We start from the raw sequence: 17,846 nt of genomic DNA, 5'->3' as shown, positions 1-17,846 counted from the left end.
TTCATAGTCACCACCGTGAAAGCCTCAAATCTTAAACAGGAGTCTTCATAACCATTCATAGGTACATAATTTACAATTAATATTACATTAAATATAATGTAACATGATGCCTGAAAGCCGGAATAGTTCATTGCTAGGCAGTTGCTCAATTAACAAACATGGAACAATAGAAGAATCAACTTGTAAGCAATGATCCGGTAAACACACAATAGAAATATTGTTGGAAACAGTGTTTTCTGTTCAGCCCATGCAGAGTGGCTATAGAGAAGAATCAGATGAGAACACTTGAGTTCCAAGTTAGCTCTCAATCAAGAGTTTGGCTCTGAAAGGAGATGACAGTCAAAGATGACAAGAAGACATAGTGTGTCATATAGTGGTTTGTGGATTGTAGTTAACAAGTTGTGTAAGTGTACAATAAATCCGGTAATCAATCCAAAACCCATCTATAAGTCATGAACAACTCCCTATGATGCGACAATACTGTAATTGTATTTATCACATGTAAATATAATGTTTATGGTCTTATTGTTTTTACTTCGCGCGTGCTTACAGTATTTTCTGAGCAAGTCATCTGTGTGTGTGTGTGTGTGTGTGTGTACTAAACCTATGTATCCACGAATTAATGACAGACTTTATGCCACTGCATTCAAATATCTCCATTTAGCCCATAACATATTAACTCTCTCCAACTGGATTTATCTAACCTGCTACAATTTAAATCAAGGAGGATGAGACAAAACATAGTACACTGACAGAAATGAGAAATATATACACAGTATCAATAGAAAAATATCAATGAAAGATTAACATAATTTAATTTGCTGCACTATGTAGTCTTGTAGGTGTGATTCTCCCCTGAAGATGGAGGCAGCAAGACCTTCCAAAGCACTGGTAACCATCTGAGAAACTACATGGTGTCATACCACAGGAGACCAGCTTCTAAATATTCAATTCCATGAAAATCTTGGTCTCAACTGAAAAAACATATGGGAGATAAGTAAACTGAAAATGAATATCAAATTTCTGAGAGAAGTTTATTATTTAACCTTCACAATGCTGCGGTTGACATATGTCGATTTCTGAAAAACACGGCGTCCTTGCGATCGACAAAACCCATATTGCAACTTTAGTTTAAAATCTCAGGTTTCTTTGCACCAATCTCATTCAAACTTGGTGGGTGCATAGAGCCAACTATTGGGGACATAATGAAGCATCATTCATTTCAATGGCTGCATTCTTCTGCCCTCTAGCTTAAGAAATGTAAAAGGTTGCATCTGCACAGTGAGGCACGTGCTGCGTGACCATGTGACGTGGGTATTTCACAGGGCTAGTAAAAATGGCTTCGTATAGTGTGCAGTGCTTTCTATAATAGTTTTAAACAAAGTTGTGAACTTTGGTCAACATGTGACTTAGTGATAAGACTAGGATAGTGAATTATGTACTTTTTTGGCCATCTTGGACAACCCTGATTTAAATGGAATTTTCCCCTGTGAAAAATACTGAATAATTCAACATTTTTGCAACTTCTGATACCTGTTCCCTGTCTGAGGTAAGATTAGTTACATTTTATCACAAATTTTCATACTTTGCACTTAAATCATTTATAAAAGATTTATTCAAAAATAATTCAGCACAGAGGGTGCTGAGAGTTATTTAACATACTAGCAGTGAAAGAGTTAATGATGCTGCAAGTAATAAATATATAATGGCAGGAAACATCTTTAACAAGAGGATATTAGGTTGCATTTGAGGTTTCAGCAGCAGTGACTATGAGTAGTACTATCTCTCAGGATGTGACAGTGTGCAGCTCAATACAAGTTCACATTTAACATCTGCTTGCTGCTTTTGCTTGCCCTGCTCTTCAGCCCAGGACACTCTGGTGATTCACGCATTCCTTAAAGCTGTTCAGACATAACTAATCCTTCCATATTGTAGTTTCAGATGTATCTGTTATGTTCCCTTGATAATGTTACTATTCATTATATCAGTTAACTGTCTGCCATCTTTTTAATGAGGCACTACATTTCATATCTGTCCCATCTCACGGTCAGGTTTTATATTATCTATATGGACGAAACACCATAACCAAACATCTATGATGAACAGGCAGTGTATTGGCTACTGCATTCGATAGGATTAACTAGCAACCACTTGGCAACGTTGCAAACGATCATGTCCACCAGAAGCTGACTGAAAAACTTGTGCTGAGTGATCGAACATGGTGCCACCACTTGGGAGGAATATACAACATTTCTCCCTGTTTCAGGTGACACTCCCATGCAATGATATTCTTGTAATTTGGGAACGTTTTGTAATCAGGTTCTTCAGGATCAACTTGTGCTGTATTGTTAAGGAATGAACCCTCATATGGGTACAGGTTTTCTGATTGATCTGGGTGGTATAAGAGAATACGCTTCTCACCAACAACCTGAAACAAAGACAAGGAAACTGCTCTTGCTGTACATTTTACATGAACTTAAATGCCACTAGAATCTATAATACACCACATTTATAGTCAATAATTTCCAACATAAGTGTTCAAACTGCACTGGTTGGGATACAATCCAAAACCTGAAGACTACAGTAGAAACAACTCTGGAAATATTGTGTCAAATACAACCTCTGATAATTATCCATGAATATTTTGTATATCAAATATAATATCCTTCTCCAGACTACAGTGTTACAACCTACAATACCATACCCTTCATAGTCAATGCCCTGAGAACCTCAATTCCATGACATAAACCTAGATAATTATCTAAGATTATAAAAATAAGATGTAAATTAGCATCTAAGCATATCTTGTTTATTTCCCTGTGTTCGCTGTATGCTGTTCAAACACAAACATGTTTTGGTCACGCAAGACAACCTTCAGGGGGTGCACAATATTAAAGGGAAACTTTACAATCCACATATACAAAAATAAAGGATTTAAAGTATCAAAGTCACAAACTTCTTACAAAACGTTAAAACTCTACCAGAATACCTGAACTTATATTTTAAATACACAACATTTACGGGGTTTGTTCTACTCCAGTTCCCAGTTTCTTGATTTGAACCCAACTGGTGCCACTTGAAAGTAAAAACAAAAGAAGTGTCTGTCAGAATAATGCCTCTCCCTTCCTACATGCCAAATTCATTGCAGTTTCTTTAATTTCACTATAGTACTACAATCTGTATAAATCATACATTTCCTCACAACTCAGAGACCACAATCAAAGCAAAAGTTCCTCATTAAGTAATATCCAAAATTACTTGCTTCCTTACTCTCTGATCCAAATATTTTCATCAGCAATCTGTTTTTCAAACTTCTTACATTTATGTTCTTCATGGTAATAAAGCTCACAAGTACAGAATTCATTTCACATGAAATTGCATACATCCACACTTGCTTACGTCCAGCCTTCACTAAAACAGTTATATGGATTAGTAAAACATCACATCTAAATCACATTGGTATCATTAGGAACCTTCCAATTTGCCATATCAGTATACTGTTCCGAAACTTTTTTGAAGGTGTTTCACTTTCAGACAGCAACAAAGATTATACCATCATCAGCAAGTTCCTGGATTCAATTTTCGATCTAAAGTGAGAATCAAAATAGCCATATGAGAAGTCTCAAACACAGGATTTTTCTTTCATAACGTTGCCTACTCAAGTTATGACATACTGATGTTTCAGACTCACAATACTTAAACACGAGAACCTTTCCAGTGATGAACCTACTGACCCGTCACTCTACACAATTCAGAATCTTTCTTGCACGGATGTTACTTGGACAATCAAAAGACTTCTACTATTATGAAACACTGAGGTTGATAGTGTCCATCAAAGTCTGCCATTGGACCATATCCTGAGATACATGAATCAAACCCATTGCTAGGCAATGACCACATAACAAATGAGACAACAGCTGTTGCTATGCAGTGGCCAGCACACCAATGGACTGTCTGGAAAGTGGTATCTTCTGTGTGGGCTGCGCATGCAACAATGGATACAATGAGTGGTGTTTTCTGTACAGTCTGTGCTGAGGGGTTATAAATGGGACAAACTTTAGAGCTTAGTCAGTTGTGAGATATTTGTCTCCTGGTATGGATGTCAGCAGAAGACACTGTTAGGATCCGTTACCAGGAAACGACAAGTGAAGACACAGAACACTCTGTGTGCTGCAGTTACAGTGATTTTTTGAGTATGTACACCAGTAAGGCTATTATAGTTACTTGTAGTTATGATATGTAAGTGGTCAATACACCCAATTACCAACCCAAACTGCGTCTGTAGTCACTTGTACACATGACAATAGCTGTGGGACTCTACTTCTCAATTTCATTTTTTATTGTTATTCTTTAGTACCTGAGTTGAATGTACACTTTACATACATACTTGAGCCAGAAGGTTATGCTTGGGGTCATAATGTAGTGGCGACACTGTACCCTTAGGACCAAACCAAGCATTGATGTCTGTCTCCTCCGTAACTGCTCCTTCACCCAAGTCGTCACTGAGACAACAATATTCTGGTTCAAAAATATCTGACATAAGCTCTGGGACCTGCAAACCCCATGAACAAAAGTATAAATTATAATTACACTTTATATGAAATACTAATATAATACATAGCTCTGATGCTATATAATCTATATACTGAAAGCACCATTAAACAACCTACAAGAAATATACATACACTATATATATATATATATATCGCTGAAACAATACAAGTCTGACCAAGATGGTTGGATTCAGATTCCACAAGGCACATATAAGTTTTAAAAAATATTATGAAAAACGTTATTAATAAGCATTAAAATTTATCTTAATACCTACAAATACCTTTTCATCACAGAAGACAATTTAAGAAAAAAACAAATATGTAACAAAATCTTTTTTGAAGGAATACTGTATTCTTATAAAAAGGACTGCAATTAATATGCTATCAAATGTTAATTTACATGCAGATATGTATAGATAAGAATGAAGTGTACATTCATGCATGCAGGACTGCCCAGAAATATTGTCTGGCAATAATCACAAGACTGCAGCAAAGGGGAAAGCACAGAGTGATGCCACCTCCAAATTTTTTCGATCTAACAAACTATCTAGTCACATCCCAGAGGACCATAATTTTACATAATGAATCGTACAGTGGGCATGAAGATAATGTTCCACATATTCTTCAACCTATCCCTATATCACGGCATGTGATTAGCTGCATATCCTGGCTACCTTTTAAGCCAAGTAAATATTCCTCAGTATCCAATGGACAGGAAACCAACCGGGCTCCACGGTCATGTTGGATATGGCAGTACAGTGAAAAATCTTAATGCCTGTACTGGGAATTGAACCATGGCCACCCAGTAAGCAGTTCATCTCTCAATATAGTAATTGAACTTCTACACTTCTGATAATATACTGATGCCCAAATACACACCTGCTCAAACAAGGGATGCTGTGCTAAGTATCCAATAGGGGTGGCTTCACCCGTCTGTGGTACAATATGGGCTTCGATGAACTCTGCCACTGTCATTAGTTTCTGTGACCATGTTGGATGTACATAATGAACTCCAAGCTCTATGGGCACTGTGCGTGCCCCAGCTACTTTCTTCAGGTAATTTATATCTCTCCAGAGATGCAGTGCTGGCCAGTGGCTTATACAACCTGAAACACACCACATGCTCCCCACTGAAGTTCACTTGCAGATGGACACACTCTCATTGCAGCATTTGTACAGTATGTTGTGTTATCATGAATGTGTGAGGTCAAGTAAATCCTAGATTCAACATTATAAACTCATAAACTTGCTAAAATATTAGATTCTAAACGGTGTGAAGAAGTGACAAGTCTCTGCCTCTTCCAATATTTGAACCCCAATTTCCTGGGCAGCATCAAGGGTAGCCTGCATTTTAAATCCTCATTTCTCTTTTTAATTTGCTTAGCGGGGGTAGAGTCCTACTGGGTTCAATCGGCACGGCGGCCACTGATTGGCCTATTGTAGCCTGCCCAGGGTGATTATGATGGAGAATTTGGTGGAATGAAGATTGGCAGGGGAAACCGAAGTACTTGGAGAAAACCTGCCCCAGCGCCACTTTGTCCACCACAAATCCCATTTGACCAGACCCGGGATTGAACCCAGGCTGCCACAGTTTGAAGCCAGTGACTAACCGCTTGAGCTATGGTGTGGCCCTTAAATGCCCATGCCACTGAATGAGTTAAAATTGCCCCTTCTCCATTTCCATACTCAATATGGACATTGCTGTATGCACACATGCAGTTTTACCTGCCTGTGAGTTTTGCTGGAACACGAGGGCCAAAATGAGCAGCTCTGAAGCCTTCCAGTGAGGGCTTCTCCAAAGTGTTTAACATTTGACCTTTGATCCCTGGAATATTATGTACCATAACTGAACTATGCTCTGTGTTACTTGAAGGCTCAGATACTGCTTGTTGTTGTTCTGACACTGCAAAAAAAAAAACATTATTTCCAATAATCGACATGAAACAATGCATAAAACTTCATGTTTCTTGATCTGAAAATATTCAGATTATAATGTAGTCCTTTCAGGTCCACTGTCACACCCAGCCTGAAATTTGGGAACTACTACGTGAGTCAAATTTGAAAGTGGGAAATCTCATTCTGGTCTTAACCTGACATTTAATTACAATGAATCAGAACTGGACCTGATGGCATGTACACATGAAGAAACCTGAAATGAGGCCCTCCGTTGAACTGAGACTGACATCTGTAAATTCTTTTTTTCAATATTAGATGAGTCCAATTATAAAACTTAGCGGCCTCCGTAGTCTAGGGGTAACGTTCCCACCTCATGACTCAAGGTACGCGGGTTCAAACCCAGCGGAGGTCGTGGAATTTTTAAGGGTGGAAAAATTCAGGGAACAAGTCCTCCGGGAGGGACTTTAAGCCATGTCCCGTGTCGTAGATTTACGGCACATAAAAGAACCTCATGTCTCTAGGAGATCTCTGAGCTAAATTACGCAATAATTTCCCACCCAAGTAGTTTCCAATGCCTCTGGTAGATGGGGGAAGCATCAAGGTACTGAGGGCCGACCTCGTTGGCTCAACGGGGCTGATACCATGCACCGTTACTGGTAGGGTATGGAGACAAAAAAAAATTAAAGGGGGACGCACAATGGACCGATAACTGGTCTAAGTGCATGGGGAAACCCACCCCCTCTAATAATAATAATAATAATAATAAATAATAATATTATAAACCTTAAACAAAATTAACTGGCTCCAATGGGGATGTCAAACGATAAAAGGTAAAGCTATCCCTGTAACAGGCCGTGGAGGGTTGTGAGACATCGAGGCTCCCACATTTTCTAGATTATTGGCTCACAGATGGCAGTGAGACTGTCAGCCATGCGCACCAGCCACCCTTTATCCCCCCAGGAATATTCCTGGTACTCATTTTTGTTAGGGGCTGAGTCAACCCTAGGGCCAAAGTGAGGCTCGAAAGACTAGGTCAACTGAAAAATTAAATGACTTCATCAGGAATTGAACTCACGACCTTCCAGCTTGTAGCACAGTGCCTCAAAAAACTATGCTGGTATGTGCACTGATGTCAAAGCATAAAGAATTAAAGAGAATAATGAAAGCACCAAAATGATCTGTTTCATTTTTCAAGATGCTAGACGAATGTTTTAACATGTGGCGATGCCATGCAGTCAGATAGATATTTGCATAGCATCACATCCCAAAAGATAACAATCTTCATAGTCATTGCAGTAGCATAGTTGGTGGAGGAACTATGCTACAAGCTGGAAGGTCACGGGTTCGAGTCCTGATGAGGTGATTTTATTTCAATTGACCTAATCCTTCCAGCCCCCTCGGAAGAGACTGTGGACCTGTCGTCTGACAGATTACTGATGAATGAATGAATCCTTCCAGCTGCAGTATGGTCGTGGTGAAGGCCGCGCCATAGCTCAAGCAGTCAGTCACTGGCTTCCCACCACGGTGGCCTGGGTTCGATCCCAGGTCTGGTCAATTGGGATTTGTGGTGGACAAAGTGGCGCTGGGGCAGGTTTTCTCCAAGTACTTCGGTATCCCCTGCCAATCTTCATTCCACCAATTGCTCCACAATCACCCTCACCTATCATCTGGGGCTGGTACAATAGGCCAGATGTGGCCGCAGTACAAGGGACTTAGTCCCACACCACTAGCAATAATCAAAGGAAATGGTTGTGGTGTCGACTCAACCTCTAACAGAAATGAGTACCAGGAATCTTCCTGGGGGGTAAAGGGTGCCCGATGTGTAAGGCTGACAACCTTACTGCCATCTGTGAGCCGATTGTCTAGATCAAGGGTCTCCAAACTGCGGCCCGCGGGCCACATGCAGCCCATGATGTGATTTTATCTGGCCCACAAAAGATTTGTGCAGAAATGCGCCAATTGAACTAATTTTCCAATGAGTACTGGTAAATGTGATTCCGAGCTTCTTGACCTGACATATTATACTGCAGTTCGATGGCTTAGCTGTGGAAAGGTTATTTCGTGCTCCTTTCAGCTCAGGATTGAAAGTGATATATTTCTTACCGAGAAAAACCATCATGAACCACTTTTATCAGATACCAAGTGGCTTTGGAAATTAGCAGTTTTGCTGATCTGGTAAACCATATGAACCATTTGAATTTAAAGTTGCAGGGTGAAAATAACTTAGTCTGTGATTTATTTGCACTTATCAAGGCATTCAGAGTAAAGTTGATACTTCTGGAATGGCAAGTGAAAAATTGTAACTTTGTTCATACACTATACTGTGCAGAGTTGCATTAAAAGGGTGAAGGAGAATTTCCTTCCTCGTTTGCAAATTTAGTCTTTTTTTCAGATTTGAAAGAACAATTTGGGACCAATTTGCTTATTTGGATTCCAGTGCTCAGGAAATTAGATTGTTTCAAAATCCGTTTGACTGTGATGCTGCAGATGTCCCAAGTCAAATCCAAATGGAAACTATTGAACTTCAGGAAAATTATCATATTAAAGACAAATACAAGGAAGGACATCTGATCGAATTTTATAAATTTCTGAACTCTGAGCAATTTTCGAATTTAAAGAAATTTGCTTGTAAATTTATCTCCATTTTTGGGACGACATATCTGCGTGAACAAGCTTTTCCAGATGAAGTACATCAAGTCGAAATACAGGGCAAATTTATCCGATGAACATTTAAAGTCGGTACTTGTGATTAGCTTTTCAAAATTTGATCCTCAATTTAATCAGATTTTAAGAATGCAAAAAGAGTTCCATCATTCACATTAATTGTTTTATTATAACTTTTGATGGAAATATGAGCATTTGCTGCTACTGTCTGTTGTCATTAATACACGATAATTTATTTTCACGTACTTTGTATTTAGTTCACAAAATTCTGAGCTTTCAATAAAACTCATATACCTAGAGTTATTAATTTCTCATTTTATCCGGCCCGTTGAAAGTGCTGAATTACCTAATGTGGCCTGCGGTTTGAGTGGGACCCTCAATGTCTCATAACCCTATGCCCAGAAGATACCATGACCTGTACACTTAAATCCCTGGCTTAAAAGGAACGCTGCTCACTACCCTGACAGATTTTTCACGGTTTTCCTCAGTCCCTAGAGGAAAATGACAGGAAAGTATCTCAATCACACCATGACTATGTCTACTACTTTTCAATTCCTTATTGACCAGTCATCCTACTATTCAATGCTATAAAGTCTACCTATTGGCAGCATCATTAAATAACCCAACTGATTTAAATACAATAATGGCAAATCATACACAAGCCATACATAAGTTCAGTTAAACCCAACATAACAGAGAAACTGCAGCACGTATCGTAATGGAGGATCTGTTGCAATTTGAGAATATTCACCTGAAGAAAGCATGGACAGAGCATGAGATAACAGGCCAGCAACTCGAGTCATTGAACAGTCTCCACTGGAGAGGGGAGCTCCCAGCAAAATCCCAAGGTCAGCAGTCTTCATAGCTGATTGCAGCAACTCAGTCTTGTCACCACATCCCTGCTGATAGCTCCTCAGTAGGATATCAATCTATACACAACATAGCAATTCAATCAGCATTACATGACACCTCATGTCAGGACATGAAATCATTTTGTGTGTATGGATTCTGTAGAATCTGAATCCATGAAAACACAATTTCAAAAACTCATCTTCAACCAATATTCAGCAAATCTATCTCTATATCAAAAAGGAGTTCACTTCTTTGGCATCAAAGTGTTCAATAGCCTCCCTCAAAGGCTCAAAAAAGCAACTAATAATATTAAGCAATTCAAAACAGCACTGAAACGTTACTTACTCACTTCACCTATGCCGCTACTATATGGTGGCCTAGAGTCAAACTCAAAACAAGTCAGGCAGAACTTAGCCAACTGCAGAGGACAGTCTGCTTGGGAATTGTGGGAGCAGTGAGAACAGCTCCAACAGCTGCAACAGAAATCCTGCTAGGACTCCCTCCACTGCATTTGCAGATGGAAGCAAAAGCCAAGTTAGGAAATTACAGATTACATTGCAATGATCAATGGAGACCTAAATCCGAAGGTTTTGGACATGCATATATGACTCGGGACATGAAAAAAGAACCCATCCTACAGATAGAATCTGATAAAATGCTATTGAAACATGTTTATGAGAGACCCTTCACAATCAGATTTCCTGACAGAAGTGAATGGAAAGAGGGGAATAATCTGGTATACAGATGGCTCCAAGACAAATAAAGGCACTGGCGCTGGGGTGTATTGTGATGGAATGGGGCGGAAGCATACCTTCAGCCTTGGTCAGTACACAACAGTATTCCAGGCAGAGGTGTATGCCATTAAGGCATGCGCAGTTGGGAATTTAGATAGGAACTATAGAAATAGGAACATCTATATCCTATCAGACAGTCAAGCTGCAATTAAAGCACTTGGTACATACCAAATCACTTCAAAACTGATTTGGGAATGCCACCAATCCCTCATACAACTGGCCAGACATAACAGAGGACAACTGATATGGGTGTCAGGTCATGAGGGTATTGCAGGGAATGAAACCATCGATCAACTAGCAAGAACAGGATATGAACAGCCATTCCTAGGACCTGAACCAGCTTGCGGTAGCTCAATTGGAGTTGCCAGAAAAGCGATCAGGGACTGGAGTGATAGAAATCATAAAAAATACTTGGAATCCATAATTGGACTCAAACAAGTAAAGGGTTTTATAGCAGGACCATCTGCCAGAAGAACAAAGGATCTGTTGAGATTAAACAGAGATCAACTAAGATGGGTGGTAGGATTACTTACGGGACACTGCCACCTAAAAGGACACCTTTTCAAGTTGGGACTGACAGATAACCAAACTTGTGAAAGGTGCCTACAAGAAAACAAATCAGCCACACATCCTGTGTGATTCTGAGGCCACAGTTTATTTAAGATTTTGTCACTTGGGTCAATTCTTTATAAAACCAAGTGACTTTTATGATGCCCCCATAAGCAGGGTCCTACACTTTATTAAGTGTAGGATTAATAAAGGGCTAATCTAAGGGGAAGCACAATAGATCACTGAAGGTTGCAGTGCGGGGGCCGGTTTTTATGGCCCACCCCTTACATACAATACATTACATTACATTACTTACTCACTCCTACTCCACAGAATATTTCAATGTAAACAGACATTAACTACTGTAGTATCAATTCTAAGCTACGAGTAAAGTGTATTCCCAAGCGGCCTCCGTAGTCTAGAGGTAACGTTTCCACCTCATGACTTGTAGTATGCGGGTTCAAATACCCGGCAGAGGTCGTCGAATTTTTAAGGGCGGAAAANGGAGTTGCAACACTCCCCGCGACTGCATCCGTTCTGCGGTGGTATGACTCACGGCAAATTGCAGCCGCGGCGCGCACTTGATTGTACGCACTGTATTAATACTGTATTATAATCTTACCAACTTTTCAAGCAAAACTATTATTGTACAGATATTATGTATTTGTACTTGTTCCATATCCTTTCAAGTCACCTTGTACTTGGATTTACACAACGTAAACAAATTCAAATTCAAAACCACAACAGTTACTTGTAAGACCACAGCAATGTTTTTAAACCATTACAACTAATCAGTGCATCATTAATACAAATTGAAAATAACAGTAAATTAAGAGTTAAAGGTAATTTTAACTATGAAGAGGACTATCTTTTGGCATATAACACTGCATAATCTAGCAGAAGTTAAACTGATGTTTCAGAGGAACATATTGCATCCATTTTTAGGGTCAAAGAGTAAGCCATGCAAACAACCAAAAAGAAAAATGCAAGCATGACTCCATATTGGTTACTTGACTTACTCTTCATTCCCAAAGATGGAGGCAGTGTGTAACATCAATAAACACCTACCAGACTACACAGTACCACATCCCAGACCAGTGGTTCTCAACAGGGACCATATGGCCCCCCAGTGGGCCACAAAATTTTCACTTCTAAAATAAAATTATTAATAATATAAAAAGAAATAAAAATGCCAAATGATCAGTATATATAATAACACAATAACTCAATATCCTTGTTTTTGTGTACCTTACTTAGAAGGGACAGAACCTATTGTACTTAAATCACAACCTTAGATCTGGGAATTCCAAGTACCGGTAAACAGGTATGCGACTTCTCAGAGCGGGTAGAGCCCTAACGAATTAGCCTTTATTTTCCTAAATATCTCCCCTTCCTCTCACGAGTTTTACCGCCACCTTCTCAGTAAATTTCAGGTGTTCTTCAGTTCAGTATTCGAAGTGTTTGGAAGAAGACGTTTTTCTGCGCAAGTTCTATTATTGTGGCAGTTCCCTACTTTGTAGGTAAGTTACAAACTCCAGCTACTATTTTTCGACAAATAAGCATTACATTTCATAATAACTTGAATGTTCATTACAAATAAATTATTAGCTTTCAATAGAATTTGAATGCCCTCCCTCTACAAGAAAAAATATTGTGGATTACAGCAGTTTTGTATTTATTTGAAACAGAATGGCTTTCAAAGTAATTTTGATGAATACTGTTGCAGTTTGGGGCAGTATTGTGCTGTGATAAGCAGCTTGGGGAACAGATCGTTGCTGCTAAGTGTGACATATTTTATCTATCAGATATATTCGAAAAGCTCAATTTGTTGAACAAACAGTTGCAAGGAAATAACTGCAATCTTATATCTTGCAAAGGGGCCATTACTGCTTTCCTTGGAAAACTGAAACTATTCTGGAGTAATATTGGATGTCACAAGTTAATGCAATTTCCTTCATTGGCCACTCTTGACACGGAATTGCAAGATGATGACCTTTTTGTATATATTGAGCATTTGAAGAATTTGTACAATGATATGCAATTTTGGTTCAGCGACCTGCTAGAGATGACTATCCCAGATTGGGTGGTCGATCCGTTTCAGGTAAATGCTGTTCATGTTGACAGCGTATTACAAGAATATCTCATTGAACTGCAAAGTGATGTAACAGCCCAAGCTAGATTCAAAAACGACAAACAACATTTCTAGATAAGCAATGAAATTGCCAATAAATTTCCACAGCTTTGGGAGAAGGCGAAATTGTTTTTTATCGGATTTCCTACTTCCTATCTAGTTGAATCTGGATTTAGTCGAGTTCTTCATATGCTATCAAAGGCTCGTAACCATCTTGATATTGTGAAGAGAGGTGATCTTCGATTATCTCTAACAACGCTGCAACCAGATATACAAAAACTTGCTTCTACTCATCAGCCACAAGGATCTCACTAAACCTAAGGGACACTAATATTATTGTAATATTCTTTGTCAGGAGCACAATTATATACTGTAAATAAACAGAAGATTATATAAGTAAAAATTCTATTATAAATAAAGGTTTTTGTTAATGAACTCCTTTCTTATTATCAATATTCCTTATGCTATAAACAAATAATAATTGTTATAAATAAAAGTACAGTTGATAAAGTACATATAATCAATATTACATTTATTATAATTAAACAATATGAGGGGTGGGCGGCGACAGAACTGAATGAAAGTCAGAAGTGGGCCACGAGCAAAAAAAAAGGTTGAGAACCACTGCCCCAGACTACAGAATATACTCTTCAAGTCATCACCATAAGAACTTCAAATCTAAGATATCCAGATTATTTCTTGTAACTGACAATCTACACTTATCACAAGCTATAAATGATATACACTAAAGATACTAATAATTAAGATTAATTATACTGACTTTATATAAATTTTTGACATCATTCTGTAGTTGGTAGACTTCAAAATATTATAAGTTCTCTCCCTCACAGTTTATAACAGATGTAAAGGCTCCTCTACTTTCACAATATGTTCTGCTTCTCTATTGGCTCACCAGCTAGAGTTTATTAGAAGAATGTGTACACAGCTCACATATGTTCACCGTGTGGTGACATTTATGCTTCATATGTTCCTAGATTTTCCACTGAGGTTTCAACACTCTACTAAACAAAGAAATCATCTTATTGTTGAGCTGCTTCAGGCATGAGTCTGACAGTCCACCCCTCAGTGGAGCTAAGGTTGGACACCCCATCAGAACCGACAAGAACACATTCCAAGAGATCAAAAATAAAACTTATCTGAATTAAAGCAGATGCTAGAAAAGTTCTTTCTTTTTATGCATGCATCCCTGACATCCATCTTAAAAGTTTACATTCATGAAATGAATTTCTTTTCTGGAAATAGATTAAACTTGAAGTTTCAAACTTAAGTTTCCTATAAAATTAATCTGAAGGATTTCTGAGAAGAATGTCCATGCCTAGCATCAGTTTCATCCAATTTCTCTTCAGTAAACACTTGGTGTCACAATTTGTTCTTTTTCATAGATAATATGGAAGTTAAGTAGAGTTTTCTTTTATGTACAATATATCTGTACCTTACTGTTTACAATGTGGAATATTTCCAATTCTGACTGCTCGAAAACCACATAAATATGGCACAACAGAAGTTTCTCTTCAGTACATCACATTTATTATATTTAATTTATTGAGGTTGTAGTCTTAATTCTTGAATCTACCAAATTTAAAATACCACAATTCACCCATTATGTAGTTTTCTATCTGGGCCCTCAAAAATCACATTAATTACACTCGTGGCAAAATAACTAACCTTTATGATGGCAGCAGCAGTGTACAGCTGCCGAGGGGCAAGGGGAACCTTGCTCCAGTGGCCAGTATTCAGCTCTTCCCAAGTAATTTCCAGTACTCCTTCCACAGCCTTCAGTGCTTCTGTATAACTATGGGAAGTAGTGAAATTAACAGTACAGTGAAACCTGCGAAGTTTGCCACCAGTCATAATTGGCAAAATCATATTAATTTACACAAGACCAACCCTAACTTGGCCATCTATCTTGTAACTTATCCACCTTCCTGCAATTCATGCTATAGTTTAATGTTGTTATGCTCATCACATATTAAAACGAATGATTTCTGTACCAGTCCATACAAAAGAAAATCTCTCTCTACTCTTCTGTCCCTTTCATTGATCTGCCAAGCAACCTTTCTGCTGTTTCCTTGAGATCAACAGGTTGAAGTTTAACAGTTCACAAAATAGTGCCATTTCTAACTGAAAATTGAAATTCATAAGTATCAGTTCACATCCAATGATTTTATATTAAACACAGTCCACCCAGAAGTCACAAGAACAGACAAAAATGTGCTTCCAAAACCTTCAACACAGTGGCAAAAGTAACACAACAAAACAGTTAATGTGTAGTCACTATAGACATGAAACAGTTAATTTTAACACTATTTTCTCCAAGTTTGTCACGTTTCAATGCAACCACAATTGGTAGGTTTCACTATATAACAGGATGTACAAACTTCTGACATTCTTTTAGTGACATCCTTCCAAATGCATAACAATTCTAAAACACACAAGCAAAAGATGTCTGTTAACATTCTAATATCTTACCATCAACTCATACTAGTATCAACAAATTCACTTCACCAAGAATACACAGGCAGGACATGCGATGCCTCAAGTGTGGTATCTGCTACTTTCCATTCAGTGTCAGGACACAAACAGCTTCTCTGAATAGATCATATTGTACAAATTTCTTGTTGATTTTCCACCACTTTCAGAATCACCCAATCAATACAACATAACCACAAGAACACATTTGTGATTTAATGAAAACTCACAAACCATTACTGATATGGTATTCTGGAAGATTACACATAGACCAACAAATTTTGCATTAAATTATTTTTGCATATCTTTATAAGGGTTTCAGTTTGGGAAACCTGAATAGAAGGCCACTCCCACATGTGACATACATCAGACTATACCTAGAACGAAGAAACTATGAGGGACTAAGATGGTGGTGGCAAGTGGAGGACTAAACGACCATTCCAATTCATAAAGCATCCTACCCATTGACTTTTTTATGATATGAACTATATCACAATCAAACCTAACCTAATCTAATGTTTACTGAGAATAATTATTATGAGTACAGCATTTACATGAAATAACATAAACTGACTTAACTTAATACAAGAGCAATGCTAAAAAATTGGCTGGAAATGTCAGCATAATATACTCTAAAAAATTACATTCTATTGAATTCTTTTTATTCACTGAATGATTTTTTAATAGTAATTACTAATTTTAATGTGAATTTTTAAGATTTTATGTATCATAGGTGCTTTATTTTGGCATAAATATGTTATCATCTACCTTTTAGTATGATGATTTTTTTATAATATTGAATTTTAGATGTTATGTTTAATGTTAAAGCAGGAAGATAAACAGTTTGGTTTATTGTTTGATCTGACCTATGCTTTTTTCATAGCATGTGTATTTTAGTTACTTGTCTGTGACTGGTTCTATATCCGTCAGGCATATTTGTAGCCTAGATTGGATCGATGGAATTTTACAATAAACTAAACTAAACTAAACTAAACTAAGGGGGTGTTGAATGGTTGGGATGTACAAAACAGAAGCAAGGAAGCAGCCACTAGTTCTTCTGGTATTTACCATTTTTAAACAATAAGTCTGCATTGGTTGTGTTAGCACTATTATCTGTAATACAAAATCCAGTTTTTCAGACTAGACCGTTTGTAAACAGGAAAAGAATTCAATGTCATTAATTATGCCAAACTTATTTGTGTTGCAACATATCAAATTAGTGACATAAAAATCTGAAACTATGTGTTTTAAAATGAATGTAAAGCAACCTTTATTAAGTTGGATTTGAGATTCTCTTTGAGCTGTGTTCCATTTGATATCGTTAACATAACAACTATATCCATCTGAACTTACTTGTCTTCAGTCACTGTATCCTGTGTGTGCTGCAGTAAAAATAATCCAGCAGGATCCAATTCATCGGCTGGTAGAAGTCCTGTAATATTCTCTGGTACAATTTTCCTTATTTCACTCAAAATCTTATCTTCCATCTTAGTACCTTGTATCTGATAAAAATAGTTCACACGCCTGCACACACACGTGTGCGTGAACCTCGCGTGTTGTACACTGAGAAGGCCATAGCATTCCCAGACTCATTATTTGATCATATTTGTGTTATCTAAATATTAGAACCATCACAACTCAGAATCGCTCTCAACATGCTCAACACGTTATACATACAACTTCTGAACATAAAAATTACCGATAACTTCTCTTTCGGCGTGGGCTCCCCAAGGAAACTGGCAACCGCAACGCAACTGAAATTTCCGGAAAGAATCGCAAATTTGAAGAAGGCAATTGGTTTCCTGTTTGGCATGAGCACGCTGAGGAACCTTATGCTTAATTATGCACGATTGTAAATATTAGTTTTTAATTTCGTGCACTTACCTTCTGCAATGGAAGATAATAATACTGATCTTG

At 37.9% G+C, this 17,846-nt stretch overlaps 1 protein-coding gene across 4 annotated transcripts; it reads right to left on the bottom strand.

Moving 5' to 3' along the window:
* Window positions 1–568: 568 nt before the first annotated feature.
* On the bottom strand, window positions 569–17,593 carry LOC111874065 (lysine-specific demethylase 8). Of its 4 annotated transcripts, none has more exons than XM_023869244.2 (7): window positions 17,283–17,593; window positions 15,126–15,288; window positions 9,865–10,042; window positions 6,283–6,456; window positions 5,433–5,659; window positions 4,388–4,552; window positions 569–974 (listed from the first exon to the last, which is right to left on the bottom strand). In XM_023869244.2, exons 1-7 carry the CDS (start codon window positions 17,414–17,416, stop codon window positions 948–950), a joined length of 1,068 nt encoding a protein of 355 aa, XP_023725012.1. In that variant the 5' UTR covers window positions 17,417–17,593; the 3' UTR covers window positions 569–947. The 4 variants fall into 4 exon arrangements, with proteins under 4 accessions (XP_023725012.1, XP_023725008.1, XP_023725010.1 ...); XM_023869240.2 differs by lacking the exon at window positions 569–974 and adding an exon at window positions 2,016–2,428; XM_023869242.2 differs by lacking the exon at window positions 569–974 and adding an exon at window positions 2,016–2,428 and having other exon boundaries at window positions 15,126–15,252.
* Window positions 17,594–17,846: the final 253 nt, after the last annotated feature.

This window comes from Cryptotermes secundus, unplaced genomic scaffold (assembly GCF_002891405.2).
Source record: "Cryptotermes secundus unplaced genomic scaffold, Csec_1.0 scaffold1991, whole genome shotgun sequence".
NCBI classification, from domain to species: Eukaryota; Metazoa; Arthropoda; class Insecta; order Blattodea; family Kalotermitidae; genus Cryptotermes; species Cryptotermes secundus.
This window is presented reverse-complemented; position numbering and strand designations above follow the sequence as displayed.